We start from the raw sequence: 19,601 nt of genomic DNA on the forward strand, positions 1-19,601 counted from the left end.
GGGCTAAATGTCCTGCTGAATATGCTTGCTTAAATTTATCCAGCTACATGTAGCCAGATAATTTTAAAACCTAACCGGCTATATTCGAATATAGTTGGTTAGGTTTTAAAGTTATCCGGCCTTGGGTGGCCAGTTAACTTGCTACTTATTCAGATATCTTTAAAAGATATTTAAAAGATAAGTAGCTCTGTATCCGTAGTAAAACAGGCAAAAAGTGAAAGGGCCCATGGCTACATCCTCATGGTAATTATGTCAATTGTCATGTCTGGCCCAGCGCTGCTCAAATATATTACTGCTGTCGACCCCCCCCCCCCCCCCTCCCCCAACTCTGCCCCCTTTTCTCGTTTTGCCTTTAAAATTTTCAATCATGACCTCCCCTGGACCCCCCACATCCCATCCCACCATCCACCCCGGACCCCCCATCCTATCCCACCCTCTCCCCCAGTGATAAAAAAAAAAATCATCCCTGCCAGGAGGGAGGGTCTCACTCATCCACTCCTGGCATCTTGGAAGTCCTTTCATTTTTTGCCTGCTTTTACTACTGATACAGTGCTACTTACAAAGATATCTTTTAAAGATATCTGGAAAAGTAGCAAGTTATCCAAACATACAAGGCCGGATAACTTTAGACCTGTCCTGCCACACAGCCAGAGACAGCAGATTAGTTTAACCGGCTAACTCTGCTCTTCCCTGGAACACCTCCCTCCCGCCTACTGAATGCCCTTGACTTATCTGGCTATATTCTAGCCGGACGACGAGTTATCTGGCTAGAATATAGCCGGATTAAGTCTTCAAATATCACGGCTAAGCCATTTAGACGGATAACATTTGCGTTATTCGTCTAAATGGCTTTTGAATATCAGCCCCTTTATTATTTATTATTATTCTACAGGGACCTCTCTCCCAAACTTGAGCTTTGTTATTCTAAATGCCAGTAATTTACTAAAATGGATTCTGAGCATGACCAAAAAAGTTTCCCATTGTGACAGGGTGAGAAAGGAAGGGATATCAGCATCAGTAGTGCAACTACAAAGTCAAATTGTTGCATTAGAGTGCTTCCAAGACTCAGCTTGTCATACATTCCCATGCCCAGACACTGGTCCATCATGCACCACTGGGTTTCTCACAGGCTAGCTCCTAGGAGAGGCTTTACCTCAGGCACAGTACATCCATATCCATAAGTGAGACAAAGACCACAGCAAACGGACCCAGACTGCTGTCCAGCCATTGCTGCTGAGAGTCAGTGCGTACATTACCAGCAGGCCTGGAGCTGGCACAGCCAGTTGTAAGACCAATTACTTTTTTTTTTTTTTAAATGAAATATTTTTTCTGGATACCAACTGGCTCTCAGCGTCACTTTTTATTTTAAATTATGGGGGTGACTTTAGAGATAGATTCTTTAATGAACTTCCCCACATTATCAGCAATTAACATCTCCACAGGAGTGCACCAGATATAAAAAGCTCAGCCTTTTCCCACCTGAGGAAAGTGAGTGCCACAGGAGCAGCTAAATAGGAACCAGAATGCAAATCGTTATCAGAGATCTGTAAAACGGGCCCTCATGGGACCTAAGGCTCAGGAGAGGTGTGAACAGCAACGTCAGCAGCAAGAAGTCAATCAGCTTGACCCAGACATGCTGATGTTTTAGAGAAAAGAATCAATGCTAGGACTTTACATCATGTAAAATTGTGTGGCTGCCGTGTTAGTCTATTTGAATGCATCACACCTCCCTCACCCCTTTGCCCACTCCCCCTACCACTGGAATACCTTTTATGATTCCCTTATATTTCATTTTTTGCTCATTCTATTGTGACCTGAGGAAGACAGTAATAGCTCTTGAAAGCTAATCAGGAAACGTATTAAGTTGCCCAATAAAAAGGTATCACCTTATATAATAAATTTTTTTTTTTTTTTTTAACGTTTTGATTTTTTTAACCTTTATTTCTGTGCATTATAGAAGACTGCAATTCTAACATTCCAGTAATTTGATCTGAGTATCTTTAGGCAAATAAGTAGAGGCTATTAAAGTGTTAACAGGAGTAGATGTAGGTTTGGAAAGCAGCAATAATTGTTGATCCTCAAAAAAGTCAAGCTCCCAACTGCAATCCACACACACACACACACACACACGCACGCACGCACGCACGCACACACACGCACGCACACACGCACAATGTTGGCATTGACCTTAGGCGAGAAATCTCCACTGGCAGTGAGACGCTGGGGGGCATGCTGAGGTTTCCCTGGGGCAACGCCGGCGGAATGGGTTTCTGTGGCCGGCGGGGTCCACGCCTTCGCTTTTTCTTGTGTTTTTTGGTAAGTGCAGGCGGCTTGGTTTTCTTCCTGGGTTTCCTCTGCTGCTGGTGCTGGACTTTGCGTGAACTGTCTCCTCTCAAGAAATTATCCTAACACAAGAGGCATAAAGAAACAGTTTTATCAGCATTTACCCTCCCTAAGTATAATTATGATATTTATAGTGCAAACCAAACGTACACAGCACTGTACAGAGCTGCATAAAAGCACATTTACATTAAAAAAAATATACAGAATGCATGATGGAAAAATCCTCCCCTTTTTGCTTCTGAAGAATATTATAGCTTCTAGTATAAATTATGGAGAAAATACCAGGTTGCCACCTAATCCAAACAAGCAGAACCTGTAACTTGAAAAAGTTAAAGTAGGATGTTGTATAAACTCTCATCAAGCAAAGCCTCTTCCTCCTCCAGTCATAACTCATTAACTCGTCACCCTACCATCAAACTGCTGGTTTCCCTGGCATCTCCCTCACCAAATCCCCAAACACAGTCAGCACTTATTCTGAGCTGTCCAGGCTATGAAACTGCTGGTTGGGCTCTCTCTCTCTCCCCCAGATAATACTTTCTGTAGCCTTCTCTTCCCTCACCTACAGTGACTAGAAACTGCACTGGTGTGTTTGATGAAGAAAAAAAATCCATCCTCAATTTTTTTTTTTTTTTGCTTTTCAGATTAACCTGCCTCCTGCACCGAGAAGCACAAAGAGAGGGGACAGGTGACAAAGTGAGCCAGTTTTTTCATGCATGGCGAGGTAGTTCTAACTCTTCTCTAGCAAGTTTCCAAGGAAAAGCAGGACTACATCTCCCTCATCATTGCAACGGGGTAAAAACCAGGCCTGGCTCAACCTGCCACCCTGGACACCAAGCCCTAATGAGCACCCTCTACCTATGTAACTAAGACTCATAAAGGAGAAGATGGCTTAAGTAGGCAGCTTTCAAAAGTGTTAAATATTAACATCGAAATCAAAATTGAAATCAAAATGAATAAAGGCTGACCATATGTGGGGTTATCTACAACTTTATTTTCTCTTGTTAGCCCTGCTGAATCAACCAATAGATTATCTTCCTTAAGGAGTACAGGACATATGGTTGGTGGCCAGTGTTTTGAGTGATTTAGTAGTTAGGGTCCCGGACTCTGATTCAAGAGACAGGCCTCTGCCACACACTCTCCCTGTGCCTCCAGATCCACCAGAAAAGAAGGTATGTGCCTTGATCGGGCTTTCAGTTTCAGTTATTAAAATTATTATAAAGTACACGGGACAGGAGGCTTTCTATGCTGAAGAAAAACAGCAGCATGATGCAAAAAAAAAAAGAAAAAGGTAAAGAAAGTTAATAGCAAAACTGACTAGGACAGGACAAGTAGCATTCCTGCCCTGTGGGTCTTTATCTTACAAGCTGTTATCCTAAGATTACAGCTCAAATCCATCTGCAGTTTGAGAAAGGGTTTTCTTGTAGTTAATTTATTCTTCACATTCTATTTAAAACTCTCTCATTCCGTTTTTAGCTTTGTGGCCAAATTAGCCACACATTAGTAAGTGATTTATTATCACCACCTCCGCTCAGAACAGTGTCACAAATTTTAGTCATGCTGCTCGTGTAGGAGTAGAGTAAAAAAAAACAAATATGTACGATAACTCTTAGGATTCTGTTATTCCATAGGATCCCATGAATTTTCTATAGCTGTAGCTCTCAAAAAATGGGCTCCCTCCATTTGTGTGGGTGGAGGGGGGAGATAGGGTCCCAGGTTTCCTGGCTAGATGAAGTGAGGGAACACAGTGTCACTACCGTTGCTGGCGAGTGTCTGCTGGGCCATGAAAGAACAAAAGGAAGACATTTAATCAGATTTGCAAAGGGTTCCTTAGGGGGGAACTAGTTTGGAAATCATTGTCCTAGAGGTAGAAAAGGCAGGGAGAAAATCCACAAGCATCTACTGTGCCACGATTCCTCCCTTATCTGACAAAGAGAAGGTAGCTTCAGCAAGAGCTGAGCTCCGCGGCTTACCCAGATATCTCCCACCTTCCCTCCCTGAAGGGACAGGTCTTCAGGGAGGATGAACACAGATCTGTTGAAGAATATTTCTGTAATTGGACACTATAGTCACCTCTTACAGGAGGCTATGATTTTGGAAAGAGTGCCTGTTTCAAAAATAAGCCTATGTTTTCTTATATTGGCTAATGGGCTACGGTGATAGAAGAGGTTTGGCTTTTGATGTCCCTGCAGATACTCAATTCCTGCAATGGTATTGAAGGCCCTGGCAATCAATTACCGGGCTAAGAATCTAAAAAAGGAGGAGTCGATCTAATGTATAAGTCGAGGGTATTTTTTGGGCCCCAAAATCAAGAATTATCTGTCGCCCATGGATGAGTCGAGGATAAAACCTAGGGAGCTTATGAAATGGTGAAATCCTACCAAAACAAACCGATAACATAAGAAAATCGCTTTTATTTATTTTTTAAAAGCAGAATAAAGTGTCTCATAAGAAACAATTTAACAAATTAAGAAAATGTCCCTGCTGTATGAATCTTTCCCTCCCTCCGCCATGGCTCCCCTCCAGTTTGAATCCTACCCCCCTCCTGATTCCTTACCTCACCCGCTGCTATCTGGACAACGACCACACTCGCATTTGATCAGAAATGTCCTTCCTCCTGCCCTGCAGTGTCCCAGTGTAGCAGTAGGACAGCTTCTCTCCCCCAGATCCCTGAACTCGAATGCTTGCTGCTGCTGCTAAGAGGACGGTGATGAACTTGCGGTCGCACACGCGAGTCCTTCCTCCTCCCCCACGGGGTCCCAGTGACACGCTTTGAACCACATGGTTCTAAGTGTGCAATCAGACCCTCGTTTGGAGGGGGTGGGGTGGGTGGGGAGGACATGCCTGTACAACTGCAAGTGCCGTCATCGTCCTCATAGCAGAGGGTGCATTAAGGGATCGGGAGGAGGAACATGCGAATGATTCACTCATGCATCTTGAATTACGGTACCAGCATTATGTGTCTTGACCCGTGGATAAGATGACCGCAATTTTAAGGACCGGTTTTGGGGGTAAAATTTTTCAGCATACACGAGTATATGTGGTAGTTTATTTTAAAAATCCAAAACAGTATCCCATGGCAGAAATAGTCTCCAAAAATAAACCACTTGACACACCCGCCTTAAACCACTGCACTGCTGCAATCTTTAGTCCATGGTTAATCGAAAGTGGCCCTGACTGGGTAGAGTGTCTGTATGTTAACTTATTTATGTCTCTAAGGTTGTTATAGATAGATAAATAGATATAGATGTATATAGTAATGAACTGCCATTGTCTCCATCTGACTCCACAGCCCACACTTCCTCAGTTAGGTTCTCTGCAGGATCCCTGGGAAGTTGCATAACAATTGCTAGCACTTCAGTTTAGAAACATAGTTCAGCACAGCCTAGTTTTTAGTACAGCCTCTCTCAAATACCAAGATTCATTCACCTACCACGTGAAGGCTAGGACTGAATTATTGTAGCATCCTGCCCACAGCCTCCCACTGGCAGTCTCTAATCCTTATTGATAACTGCACATATGCACCGCTATTAACTTTTGTTATTTGGCTGCTCTTGCCAACCTCCTGGCTCCATTCCTTGGGCCTCCCTTCTTCCTCCCAGCTGCTTTGCTTCTTGTAGATCTGCCCCTCCTTTGATTTCCCACCTGGCTCTACTCTCATGGACTCCCCATCCAGAGCCTCTCAGGTTCCTGGGAGATGTAGTTTTGCAGTCCCTGTTGGTCTTACTTCTGCCCTAGAGGGTCCTTTGAATTCTGACAAGCCCTTGCTGCCTATCCCCTCCCCCTGTGGCACTCTTTACAATAAAGAATATTTCACAATCATGTTCCCTGCAAAAACCATGAAGAAAAGTTGACTGCTTCTGCCAAGAATAAGGCTGCATTAATTTACATTTTATGAATCCTCCCATGCCATCCAACCCAGTTTTCAGCACTTGTTCCATTTCCTCAGTCACTCTCCCTTTGCTTGGTCCCTCCTTCCCCATCACCCAATTCCTTCCTTCTCTTCTCACCACACCACTTTTACTAAAGAAGGACCCACATGTACCCCAGCAATGCATACTATTATGGACTTGGCAGATGTACTCAGAAAGGAAAAATTTGGTCTTACCTGTTATTTTTTTCCTTGAGACCTACCAGACCAGTCCAATAGCCTGAGTTTTGTCCCACTGCTAGAGGATGGAGACAAAAAGAACTAGAAAGATGAACTGACCTATATATAAGGTCACAAGCCAATCCTGTTTTCCAGCATTTCTATATCAAAAACAACAAACCAACCACTCTTTCCCCCTGACAAGCAGAGGTAATAGTAACAGTCATTGACAGAAATGGACTCTTGAAAGACTCTTATTACAGCCCTTGTATTCAAGTGACCAAACAACCATTATGCTTTCATTAAGTTCCAGCGACCCTGAAAGATCTGACCCCAACTGCAAGCTCCCTAATTGCTCAGATTGGTTGTAACCGTCAACCAAGAAGGAGATTCTAACTCCACATCTCTGATCATGTTTTTTTTCATCCAAACATCAGGTCCGGCTACATCTGGATTTACCTTGAAGCTGGAATTTCACTTTGTAATCTTAAGTCTTGAGGCTTTCAACAAGACAGAAGCACATATTGTAGTGGCCTCACAGATATTCATGTCCAGGGAACCAGTTCCAACGCCACTGCAAGTAATTCTAGACTTTCAGGGAATGCTGTGCCAAAAAGACCCCAAACCCAACCATAGAGTTTGCAAATCCTTTTTGCTATCATGAATATTTTCTCTAAGTATCAAAGAGGGCCCTTAAATATTCCAGGGATTGGGTTGGCACCAGTTCGCTCTTGGCAAAATTTCACACCTGAAGAAGCTGAATCACTTGGGCTATGGACTTCCCGATCTCTTCTAACATCTTTGCTCTGATCAACTAGTCATCGAGACAGGCAGTAAACCAGAACGTCTTCTTTGCACCATTGCCACTCTCTTGGAGAAGGGCCAAAAAGCCATGGCCAAACCACAAGTAAGAGCTCAAAACTACTAGTGTCTTTATAGGACCACAAATCTGAGGAATTTCTGATGGTCTGATCAGATAGGAATGTGGAGATAAGCTTTGGTGACATTCAAGGACGTGAGAAACTCCCCTTGTCTCATTGCCAATATCACCGAACCAAGAGTCTCCATTCAGAAATAGGACACTCGCAGAGCCTCATTGACCTTCTTCAGATATAGTATAGACCAGAAGGTGCCCTCCTTCCTGGGTACCATGAAGTAGATGAAGTACATTCCCTACCCCCACACCAGAACTATCGCTGCCAAATGAAGAAGATGGGATAGGGTGGACCTTATTTGTTGCCCTCGTTTTGATGAAAAACAGGGAGAAACAATGAAAGCTTCTGCAACAGGGTAGGAAAATGCTAGCACGTAACCATTCTTTATCATCCTTAGAGCTCACTGGTCAGACGCTATATGGGTCCACTCTCTGCACAAATCAACCATCCACCTATCTGAAACTCCAGAATGTGGACCCTGAACTTCATTGGGAGCCTCTTTCCCCAACCGTGTTGAAGGTACCACTGTCTCTAGGACCTTTCTTGCCACCGGGAAAGGGCTGAAGCTTTCCAAAGTACCTCTGCTTCTGAGACAAGGTTCCCCTGCCAGGACGATAACTTCTCATATCCTTGAACCTGGGCTTAAGCAAGCTAGTCTGAAAAGCTCAACAAGATCCAGCAACCTCTGTGGCTTTGTCTCTCCCAGATCATTCACTAACCTCCCTCTGGAAGTTAGCTTACTCAGCTGTGCTTTTGATGCCACATTTGCTGAACAGTTCTAGAGCCAGAACAACTTCTGGCTGAGATCTTTGTAGTCAAATCTGTTGCAGAGGTTCTGATAAGATAGTAAAAGGCATCCGAAATGAAGGCCATTCCCACCTCTAGACGTATGGACTCCATGGGATTGGTGACACTGTCCTCTAGGTTCCCAACAGGCAGTTGTTGAACCCTGTATATACAGGATCTAGACAGATGCCTGCAGCACTAAAACAGACACCTCAAAGGTCTGTTTTAAGGAATGCCTCATTCTTTTTGTCCTGTTAATCCTACAGTGCAGGGCCACCCTCCACTGGAATTGTGGTTTTCTTAATACTACCAGAACCAGTGCATCTACATTAGGCTCCTTAAGGGCTTCTCCTTGACTTTATTGGACTGAGGGGTACAACTTATCAATCAATCACTTTGCCCACCTTGAGGCCAACCATCCAGAGATCTGTTCCTGGATTCTTCCTCCTGTTTTACATTTCCCCCCCCCACCCAAAAAAAAATCTTTATTGAAAATACCAGAATTACAGGGAACTAACAGGATTCAACCTGCAGAGGAGACCTCCCGGCTCTATCTCCTTTCTTTGTTTCTCCCCATTTGGTTGGGGAGGAGAAAGAGGGAGGCAGACTCCTCTGACCTGTCAATTCCCCCTACAGCTGGCAGGCCAAGATCAGTCAGGGGGGTCACCAACCCCTCTGGCTTCGTCCTGCTCAACTTGGGGAAACCAGATGTCCCCGCCCCAGGAGCCATGTCTTCCTCTTTCCTTCCTCAGTCTTCTCCAGCTGCACAGATCTTGTACATCTACCATCTGCTGGAAATAGAGAATACTGGAAAGCTACAGGCTGCACAGGGCCTTATATGGGTCAGTTCAGCTTTCTAGCTCTTCTATTTCCATCTGTTATGGGGGGCAAAACCCATGTATCTAGACTGGTCTGGTAGGACAAAAAGGAAACACACTGCTAAATAAAAGTGTCCCATGGTAGCTGAGTAGCTGACAGCTTTAAAGTATTTCAAGCATGACTAACACATAATGGACCAAAAAAACCCCAAAACCTCTGATGTTACAGTTCCTGTATTCAGGCTCCTTCTATCCCTAGGTCCTCCAGGGGTTATCACACAGTTCTAAAACAGACTAGTTTTCTAGCACAGCGAGCTAAAGGGAGGCCTGTCCCAGGTGCCAGTTGAAAGGTTCACTTACCATTTTCTTGGCGTGTTCTTCACAGAGAGGGGTCTGATGTGTAATATCAAACACTGGCACCGAGCACTGCTGCCCATCTGCAAACTTGGCTGTGCAACTGGAGAAGAGCTGCTGTGAGCGATTCAAGAGGATATCTGTGCAACACCATCGTCAAGAACAACATTAGCACAACATTTGCAGAGAAATGCTATTTTATTTCCAGTTACACTCAAAGCCGAGAAAAATATAAGTACTGCCCTATTGGACCAGACCAAGGGTCCATCAAGCCCAATATCCTGTTTCCAACAGTGGCCATTCCAGGTCACAATAACCTGGTAGGATCCCAAATAATAAATAAGATTTTATGTTGCTTATGTCCAGGTATAAGCAGTGGCTTTCTTAAGTCTGCCTGGTTTATAACAGTTTATGGACTTTTCCTCCAGGAACTTGTCCAAACCATTTTTAAACCCAGTTATTCTAACTACCTTCCCTTTACCACATCCTCCAGCAATGAATTCCAGAGCTTAATTATGCATTGCATGAAAAAATATTTTCTCCAATTTATTTCAAAATGTTCTATATACTAACTTCATGGATGTCCCCTAAACCTTTTTTTGAAGGAGTAGCAACAGATTTGCATTTACCTGTTACACGCCACCCATGATTTTATAGACCTCTATAATATCTCCCTTCAGCTGTCTCTTCTCCAAGCTGAAGAGCCCTTACAAGGGTGCTATTCCATAACTTTTATCATTTTGGTCGTCCTTCTCTGTACATTTTCTAGTTATGCTATATCTTTTTTTTTTTTTTAGATGTGGTGACCAGAACTGCACACCGCACTCTATGTGCAGTCACACAATAAAGCAAATCAGAGAAAATTGGATATAAGGATATTTTTTTTTCCCAATCCGCCCCATGATGAGAAAAGGACACAGGAACCAAAGCTGAATCATCAGGATTCTTCATTTATAGCTGCAGAATACTTGCCTCTTTAATTCTCCACACCTCCCCAAAGTACCTCAGGCATCACTGTACCAAATTACCAGCCAAAGGGAAAAAGACTATCACTCCCTCAGGAGCAGCACAAGTGTGTCCACCTGGCCAGTTAATAGAGGTCATCGTTGCATGTCAGAGGTTTCCACCACATGTCCTGCCAGGGCCTGCATTCACTGACTTCCATCCCAACCCCTCTGCATCCTAGAATGGGACAGGCAGAAAACTAGAACTGAGCCAGGGAAGCAAACCTGAGGCCTGCAGTTACAACAGCTGAGTCACACTACACTGCAAAACTCCAAGGATTTTCACCCAAGCCACAGAAAAGGGAACAGTTTTTTTTTTTTTTAAACAGAATGCAGGCTTGTATTAAATGCAAATTACTAGCAATCAAACATTTAAAAAAAAAAAATTAGGTTAACTTGTTTGCTCAGATTCTCTAGGTGTTGAAATGCTACAATAAATCTCAAAAAAATGCCATTCTGAAAAGCCTCTCAGGCAATGAAAGAAATGGCTTTTACCATCCTGGACTAAAAGAATGAAAAGCTAAATACTGTGCTGTTCTACCCGGGGGCAATGAAGAGGATACGTTGAAAACAGTGCCTAGTGAGTGGAAGGGCCTTGTTCACACATGGTTCATCCTTCACTGTTCCACTGCATGGCGTAGGTTCCGTCTCTCTCAACTCAGGCTGAGGTGGCCTGTAAACGAAGCACAAACACTATTTAATGAGATCATAACTTGCATCTATGTAGAATTTCATATACCATCTTGGAAGTATTTTATAGACAACTACATTCCTATTATTACTTATTTATCATCCTAAAATGGTTTTAAGCTCTTGACCATGCTTTGAACCTAATGTCATAAGATGATGTCTTAGATTTCTCTTGCTTAAGGCATATTTAGTTAGGTAAAATTTGTATCTTTAAATGAAACCACCCACTTAATACACACTTTGCTACACCATGACACGTTGAGTTAACAGCTGGTGTGCAAAATGTCTCCTGGAATTAGTGCGAAAAATCTCAGATCCCATAAACTGGAATAGGTTGGGAAGTAATTTTAATTAAATACTTAACTCTTGGGCCCAGGAAAAGTAGCTGCTGAATGGAGATCAGGATTAGAAACACAGAAACATAAAAATGATGGCAGAAAAGGACCAAAGGGTCCATCCAGTCTGCCCAGCAAGCTTATGGTAGTATCTGCCGCACTGTACAGGTCAGCCTCATACTTATCAGTTTCTCAGACTGTAAAAGTCGGGGTCCTTGTTTATTGCTGTCTGAGTCCAATTCCCCATCATCTCTTGCCACTGAAGCAGAAAGAATTGTTGGAGCTGCATCGAAAGTATCAGATTTATTGGTTAAGGGTAGTTAACAGCCACATCAGCAATTTACCCTCATGCTTGCTTGTTTCCCCAGACCATAAAAGTCAGTGTCCTTTGTTGGTTGCTGTCTGAATCCAATTCCCCTTTTCCCCCTGCCATTGAAGCAGAGAGTGCGTGTGGGTTTTTTGTGTCAGGAACTGGGGGACTCATTGACAGCTGGTGAATTTTGCACCCTAGAGATAAAAAGTTTTCACTTTATTCCCATGTTCATAATGTTTAATCGAGATTGGATTATATTCTGATTTCTGAATCCTGTTTTGGGTTGTTAAGTTCATGTGAAATGTCTGATGTCCCGTTTTCTGATCACTCTCTAGTCGCCTGTAAGCATCTTTCAGCCACACACAAATTATTTGAAGCCACTAGAAGTGGCCTTCCTGGAGCCAGACAATTCTCAAACTTTTCTGTATTAAGTTTAAAGATTTTTTTCTCTTTATCTGATAGCACTGAAAAGTGTTGCTGAAGGGCTGCTGAGGCAGTTGGGCAATCAAAGAGTTTAAAGGAGAAAGAAAAACCAAATCAGAAGAGAGAGAGGGTACACATCCATACTGAAGCTCATACAAAAAAAAAAAAAAGGACTCGGGGGATCACAAAGCACTGGGCACGCAGGAATTCCTCACATGCTCAGTAAAGCTAAAGTTCTATGAACTAGGACAGAAGGGTCTGTTTGGCACCATCTGATGATGTCACCCATGTGTCACAGTTAATTCATCCCTGCTTGTCGATAGAGGAATACATTTTTAACAAAACAAATCTTTGCAGCCCTTGCTCAGACTTGAGTGGGGAGATTAAGAGACTTGACTCAACTCTTGGGTCTATCCTTGGAGTGATGTACCAAAGAGGCTGAGGATCTCTTTGATGAGATATGGCCACCAGTGCAATCAGTGTTGGCTTCCCAGACTATGTGTTGGGTCTTTGAAGCCAATTCCTTGGAAATGGGCTTAAATTCAATGAGCCCCCTTCTTGGACTATACCACTCTAGGTGACATTATGGAGCAGATATCAGAGCCATCAATGTCATGGACCTTCCTGACAAACGTAGTGCACTTTGTGATAGTCAATAATGGACATCCTCGTGCGAATTGAGACAGAATTTGACACCATTGGCCTGCTTCTCTGACCTAGTAAGAAAGCCATTAATGTGAAATCAAAAGAACAAAAAAAAATTTCACTTCAGAGGAAAGACTTCCATGAGAGAAAAAAAAAAAAAATTGGTGGCCAGCTGACATTGTTTCTTGTTGAAAAATGAGGAGGGAGAAAGAGGTCGATTCAACTGAAATAAAGATGATAATAAAACTTAATGAACAATAAATAAAAACTTGACTAGGGAACTAAGAGGAGAAAATCAAGTTTATAACAAAGGCCAGGAGGATTAGCCTGAATTCTGAAGAAACTGCAGAGCCTGCTGTAAATACGTCAGTTTGGGCTGGGGAAAAAAAAAGGAAACCGAAAGCAATGGCAGGGCTACCCACAGCGCAGGAAGTCCAAAACGTATGAAGTAAATATTTTTAGTTTATCAGAAAATTCTGGAAAGTTTTGTTCCACTTGGTGCCAAGCACAGTCAATTGAGCCACTCAAGTGACTGGTGAACCTGCTTGTCTTCAGAGAAATTATAATCTTCAGAATGGATATTTGTACTTGTTTTATTTACATTATATACACTTGACAGATTAGGGTGCTTGATTATACCTCCTGTCTGTTTCCCAATCTCATTAACTAGAAGTGGATTCTGTCTGAAGGTAGGGGGAGTGCCTGGATGATCTGCGAGGTCACTTCCAACCTATCTTTAAAGAATTCTGCAATTGCTAACAAACATTCCCCCTCCTCGGTTCTAACTGCTTCAACAATCAGAGGCCTATTTACAAAAGTGTGTGAAAAATATCCCAGGTTAAACACGGGATTTACTAAACATTGTTAAGTCCTTAGTAAACCCTGAGTTTGTGCCAGTAACATACACACGTAACTGGTACGGGAACGCAAATTACTGCCACTCACTCTCACCCAGGAGATTCCCTTCCTACCCCTGCCCATCAGTTCCAACCTCCCTGGAACAAACCCCTCAGTTGACTTCCTAAGAACCCCCTCCATCACCGCTACCTGGACTCCTCCTGCACCTCTCCCCTTACCCCAGGGTAGCCTCAGGTCTTCAGGGACAGGAGCAATGTCTGCACTTGCTGGGTGCTGAAATCCAAACTAGCGCCAGCTGATCAAAGGCTCCCATTTGCTCCAAGCGGAAATTTTGACTTGAGTTTCACAAGCAAATTCTGTTGGGATACTGCAGACATCCTCATAGCAAGTTATGTCACACACAAGCACAGACAAATTAGTATCTGGTTCAACCATGAATTATGTATATTATCAAGATCAATGGGGCTCAGTCATATTCAGCATGTGATGTAATTTAGCCTCTCTTCTAAACACAGCTGCTACCATCAGTCCAGGTTCGCACCAAGAGGCCCAGCTGAAAGGGCAGCACCTGACAAAGTGCAAGCATTACTTCTTTTCCATATGTTTACTGTACACAGAGGGCACAGTTTTCTTTTAATAGCACAGCAATGAAAGAGAAATGATGCAGGGCCTTTTAAGCTACTTGCAAGTTTCCTACAATTATACATGCAGTCTTGCTCTAGATCAGTGTAATAACATAGGAACATAGTAAATGACGGCAGATAAAAACCAAAATGCCCATCTAGTGTGCTCAATAGCGATTTTATGCACATTTGCCCAAAGTAGATCAAATTTCCACGTGGAATGCAAGTCCCAATCTCATTGTGTCCCCTTTAGAATTGCAGCTGCAGTCTGTGCAATATGTGAAATATATCTAGGCACTACCTGCCTATGAGACAGAGCAGCATGAGTAAACCAGCTGGCTAGGCCACTTTGTAACTACACCTCTGACAACTACACAGTACTGCAGTGGTGGGACCTACAGAATAAAGATGTCCTACATCTATCCTCTGTTGACAGATAGAAATCTTTCCATTGAATTAAAAGCAAGAAGCAGCACAAATCAGGTGACCTGCCCTAGTTCTCCCCTCCTCTATTGTGCAAGGGGCTTGCTTCAGTGGGCAGGTGCTAAACTAGTAATACGAATATTTCCTAGCATGCAGCTCTAGAGCCTGGGAACCATAGCCAAGCTCTGACCTGGCCTGGGTGCAGACAGCTCTTTGGAGCTCGCGTATCAGCTGCCCGGTGCATTCTGGTTCTCTACTGGCTGCGTGCAGCAAGGCTTTGCGGAACGTGTGCTGGCACTTCTTCTGCCGAGACTCTGCCCGCTCCAGGCGACAGAGGTGCTTGTATTTCTGCTGAAAGTAAGTGCAAAGTTGCGATACCCTGGAGCTCCTATCTGCAGCTTCATCCTCCAACCTGCAAAGAAAGAAAATGAAGCAAAAATAAATAAATAAATAAATAAAATAAATAAATAAATAAATAGCAAAAGTTTAGACAGTCGTATGCATTACAGAATCCAGCCTGTGTTCATATTCAAGGGTTTAAAGGCGCCAAATGGAAGACCACTCTAGCTGACATGAAGTCTTATTTGGTAACTTTAGCGCAGTGTTTTCCCAACTCAGTCCAGGAACCACATCTAGCCAGTCTGGATTTTTGGCTAACCTTCAGGAATATGTACAAGATATAGTTGCGTACACTATAGAGCCATTGTAAGCACATCTATTTTGTACACATTCATTATGGATATCCTGAAAACTGGTAGGGCATGCCTCCAGGACAGGACTGCGTACCACTGCCCTAAGGAGTGGTGTTCCCTCTTTGTGGATGACATGATGAACCCAGCTATCAATGGAGGCCTTTCAAAGACGCACTTCAGTACTTCTTGGATCACAAATGGCCAGCCCTCATATCCAGAGATCCTCCCCTTTCAGTTAGCGCCACTCTTAAAATTCTCCTGAAACTTCCCTGGCTCTTAATTTTGTAAGCAGGTATGGTTTTCAATTTTCCTCCAAGGCTGGAAGCATTGGAGCAGCTGCCGGTTCCTCTCCCTTCAAAGAAGGGTGGGCTAACCTATCGGCAATCAACACGGAGGCATGGTAAGTGCATGCAGGCCATCTAAGAAGGAGGAAAGCAAGCAGGGCGGACCAACAGCCACCCAGAAATATCTTAGGAAAGAAGGAGAACTGCAACTGTACACAAGAGACCTGCTCAATTGCACACAAGGAAAAGGATGCTTCAGATGGAGTGACAGACAAACCGGGAAACTGAGCAACAATCTGTCAACCTATTACTTTCCAAAGGCACTTGAAGAGGGCAAAGGAAAAATGTGGAAGCGTGGAGGGTGATGTTCAAAGCCAATTACAGGGGAAAACTGACTGTTTGAAGACTTCTCTCACCCTACCCAGCTAAAATAAAAATTTAAAAACAAAAAGGTTTCCAGGGTGCATGTACTTTCTTAGCTAGATTAAGAGAAGGCCTTCCTGGGAGCACGTTTTGGCCAAGGTCAGAAAATAAACATGCGCATATTGTATTTCTCAAATGCATGCAAGTTATTTTCCAGAGAAAATTTTACCCACAGAAAAGCAGGTGCTAAAATCTGTGGATACTCTCCCTTTCATAATTAGATAGGTCTGAGGGTAGAAGGTACCCATGGATTTTGCGAAAAAGGCAGACAGTTTGAAAATTGCCTCGCAGGAGCGATATTTGTCCACCCTCAAAACCCAAACAGCAAGGAAAGATTAAAGGGATGAAGAAAGCCGCTTGAGTGAATGTCTTGGAGGGGGAGAAACCTGTGAAGGGGAAATTATCTTTGCTCTGATGAACTCTGTTTTCAGCTCACTTGCGGGCCGATTCAGTAAAGCCCGCTCTCCCGGCGCGCGCACAGGCCACTCGCCTGTGTGCGTGATTCAGTATTTAAATTAGGTCCGGCAGTAGAAACGGGCCTTTTGGCCCGGAGCGGCGGCTGTCAGTGGGTTTGACAGCCGACGCTCAATTTCGCCGGCGTCAGTTCTCGAGCCCGCTGACAGCCACGGGCTTGGAAACCGGACGCTGGCAAAATTGTGCGTCCGGTTTTCGACCCGACATCCGCCGGCCGACTTCAAAAAAAATTTTTTTTTTACCCTATGGGACCTCTGACTTAATATCGCCATGATATTAAGTCCGAGGGTGCACAGAAAAGCAGTTTTTACTGCTTTTCTGTGCACTTTCCCGGTGCCCGAAGAAATTAGCGCCTACCTTTGGGTAGGCGCTAATTTCTGAAATTAAAATGTGCGGCTTGGCTGCACATTTTACTTCTGAATCGCGTGCGAATATCTAATAGGGCCATCAACATGCATTTGCATGTTGAGGGCGCTATTAGGTGCCGCGGGTTGGACGCGTGTTTTCCGCCCCTTACTGAATAAGGGGTAAGGGAAAACGCGCGTCCAATGGCGGGTTAACAGTGCGCTCCGTCGGAGCACACTGTACTGTATCGGCCCATTGGACTTAAAGCAGGAAAGATAACAGACACATTTGGGTTTAAAAAAAAAAATCCTGCAGTGAAAAACATTTGAAGTAACGTGTGTCATGCTATGAGTTAAGTGTAGCCAGCCATGGCTGACGACGGGAACACCATGTGCCTTCACCCTGTCTCCTAAGAGCCAGCTGAAGAAACAAACTTGGAAACCTCCTCAGATGGCTCTTAGGAGACAGGGTGAAGGCACAAGGCGTTCCCGTCGTCAGGCACGGCTGGCTGCACTCGGCTCATAGCATGACCACAAGTTGCTGCATTACACTGCTCGTGCTTTTCAGCTGTTGGTAACTTGCGATTCTAAATCTGCAAATGCCAGCTACCATCCCACCCGGGAAACAGCACCCGACCCAAACCCTTCCATGCTGCTTAGCCATCAGAGAAGGTGCCAAACATATGCAGGCTCATCAGCGATGCCTCTGCAACAAGCAGGAGGCCACGTCTTCTCTAATTCTTGCCTCTGTACATCCTCTTCCGCTGCTCTCCAATTGCATTTGCTCTCTTCTTTACTCTTCTTCTTTTTTTGCCTCCTGCAACCTGTTTGTCTTACTGTATTCCTCCTCCTTCAATCATCACAAATCCTTGGTTTTCATCCATGGAGCCTTCATGACTTCCTTCATCTCCACCTCCCCTTGCAAAGAGCTTTTCCGATTGTCATCTTTCTGCCTTACACTGCCCAAAGCAAGTCAATTCTCCCTTCATTTTATTTATTTATTTATTTATTTATTTAATTTTATATACCGACAGCCGTTTGCACATCGTGCCGGTTTACAAGTAACTTACAACCATAAGATATATAGGCAGAAGCCTTTACAAATAACAGTATGAAACATAAATGCAGTAACAGAGCAAGAAACTAAATAACTTAGGGAGGGAGGGGTAGGGGTAGTCATGACAAAGGGGGGGGCGGGGGGAGGGTGAGAACAGACACATGGGGAAAAGATATGTACAAGGGATTCAAGCAATAGATTGATATGTATAATGGTTTGTACAAAGTTGTATAGATGTGAAGACAAAAGTCATTGGGGTGAGGTGATAAGAGTGACTTGTATTAAGTAACATGTTTTAAAAGCAGGAAGTTAAGTGAGAGGTTTGTAATTCCTTGATTAGTTTGAGGGGGTAGGTGTGGGGTGTAGGTCCTGATGGGGGGTGTTAGTGAGAGAAGATGGACGGGTAAGGTTATTGGAAGGTGAGGAAGCTGATTGGGGGTATGCTTGGCGGAAGAGCCAGGTTTTGAGTTTCTTTTTGAAAGAGGATGTGGAGGTTTCGGTACGAAGGTCAAGAGGCATAGCGTTCCAAAGGGAGGGGCCTGCGAGGGAAAGAGCTCTATTGGTGGTGGAGATGAGTCTTGTGGATTTTATGGAAGGAGGAATAAGAGTTCCACGGAGGGAGGAACGGGTGGGTCTTGTGGAGGTACGAGGGAGGAAAGGTGGGTTTATCCAATTGTAGTGTTCGTTAGTAATACTTTTGTGGATGAGGGTGAGGGTCTTGTAAATGATTCGTGAGTGTATGGGGAGCCAGTGAAGATCAATGAGGGTTGGAGTGATGTGGTCTTTCTTGTTGGCATTAGTGAGGATGCGTGCAGTGGCGTTTTGAAGGAGTTGTAGGGGTTTGATGTGGGTAGCAGGGAGTCCAAGTAGAAGAGCGTTACAGTAATCAATTTTTGAAAAAATTATAGATTGGAGTATAGTACGAAAATCGGAGAAGTAGAGAAGGGGTTTGAGTTTTTTGAGAGTTTGGAGTTTGAAATAGCAGCTGCTGAGGATAGATTTGATATATGGTTTGAAGGTTAGTTGATTATCAAGGATAACACCGAGGTTTCTTGTGTCAGAGAGGAAGTTGGGGGGGTGGGGAATGGAGGGAATGGGTATGGATGCATGTTTAGAGGAGATGAGGAGGAGTTCAGTTTTTTGCGGATTGAGGGCTAGGTGCATGTCAGTGAGGAGCTGGTTTATGGAGGTGAGAATGGTGCTCCAGTTTTGGAGTGCGGTGAGTACAGAGTTAGTGAAGGGGATGAGGATTTGCACATCATCCGCATAGATGAAGTGTGTAATCCCAAGGTTGGAGAGGAGGTTTGTAAGAGGGAGCATATAGATATTAAATAGGGTGGAAGAGAGGGAGGATCCTTGGGGAGCGCCACAGTCGAGATTAACAGGGGGGGATGTAAAGTTGTCGGTGAGGACTGTGTAAGTACGGTTTTGGAGGAAGGACTTTATCCATGAAAGAGCAGTACCTGAGATTCCTATGTTAATGAGGGTGTTAATGAGGATGTTATGATTTACGGTATCGAAAGCGGCGGAAATATCTAGCATGGCAATGAGATAGGAGTTACCAGCATCCATTCCTTTGATGATGGTATCTGTAAGGGAGAGGAGTAGGAATTCTGTACTGAGGTGTTTTCGGAAACCATATTGTGTTGGTCGGAGTATGTTGGATTGTTCTAGGTGTTCAGAGAGGCGG

General features: G+C 43.9%; 1 protein-coding gene across 4 annotated transcripts in view; it reads right to left on the reverse strand.

The window, feature by feature from the left end:
* The window catches only part of INO80D (INO80 complex subunit D), a 127,598-nt gene that overhangs the window by 16,481 nt on the left and 91,516 nt on the right, over nt 1-19,601 (reverse strand). For all 4 annotated transcript variants that reach the window (XM_029606321.1, XM_029606324.1, XM_029606323.1 and 1 more), the window contains 4 exons: nt 14,828-15,049; nt 10,891-11,000; nt 9,330-9,463; nt 2,188-2,405 (listed from right to left, as the gene is read on the reverse strand). In XM_029606321.1, the coding sequence (XP_029462181.1) occupies nt 2,188-2,405; nt 9,330-9,463; nt 10,891-11,000; nt 14,828-15,049 (684 nt within the window). The remainder of the gene's footprint in view (nt 1-2,187; nt 2,406-9,329; nt 9,464-10,890; nt 11,001-14,827; nt 15,050-19,601) is intronic.

This window comes from Rhinatrema bivittatum, chromosome 6 (genome assembly GCF_901001135.1).
Source record: "Rhinatrema bivittatum chromosome 6, aRhiBiv1.1, whole genome shotgun sequence".
Classification (NCBI taxonomy): Eukaryota; Metazoa; Chordata; class Amphibia; order Gymnophiona; family Rhinatrematidae; genus Rhinatrema; species Rhinatrema bivittatum.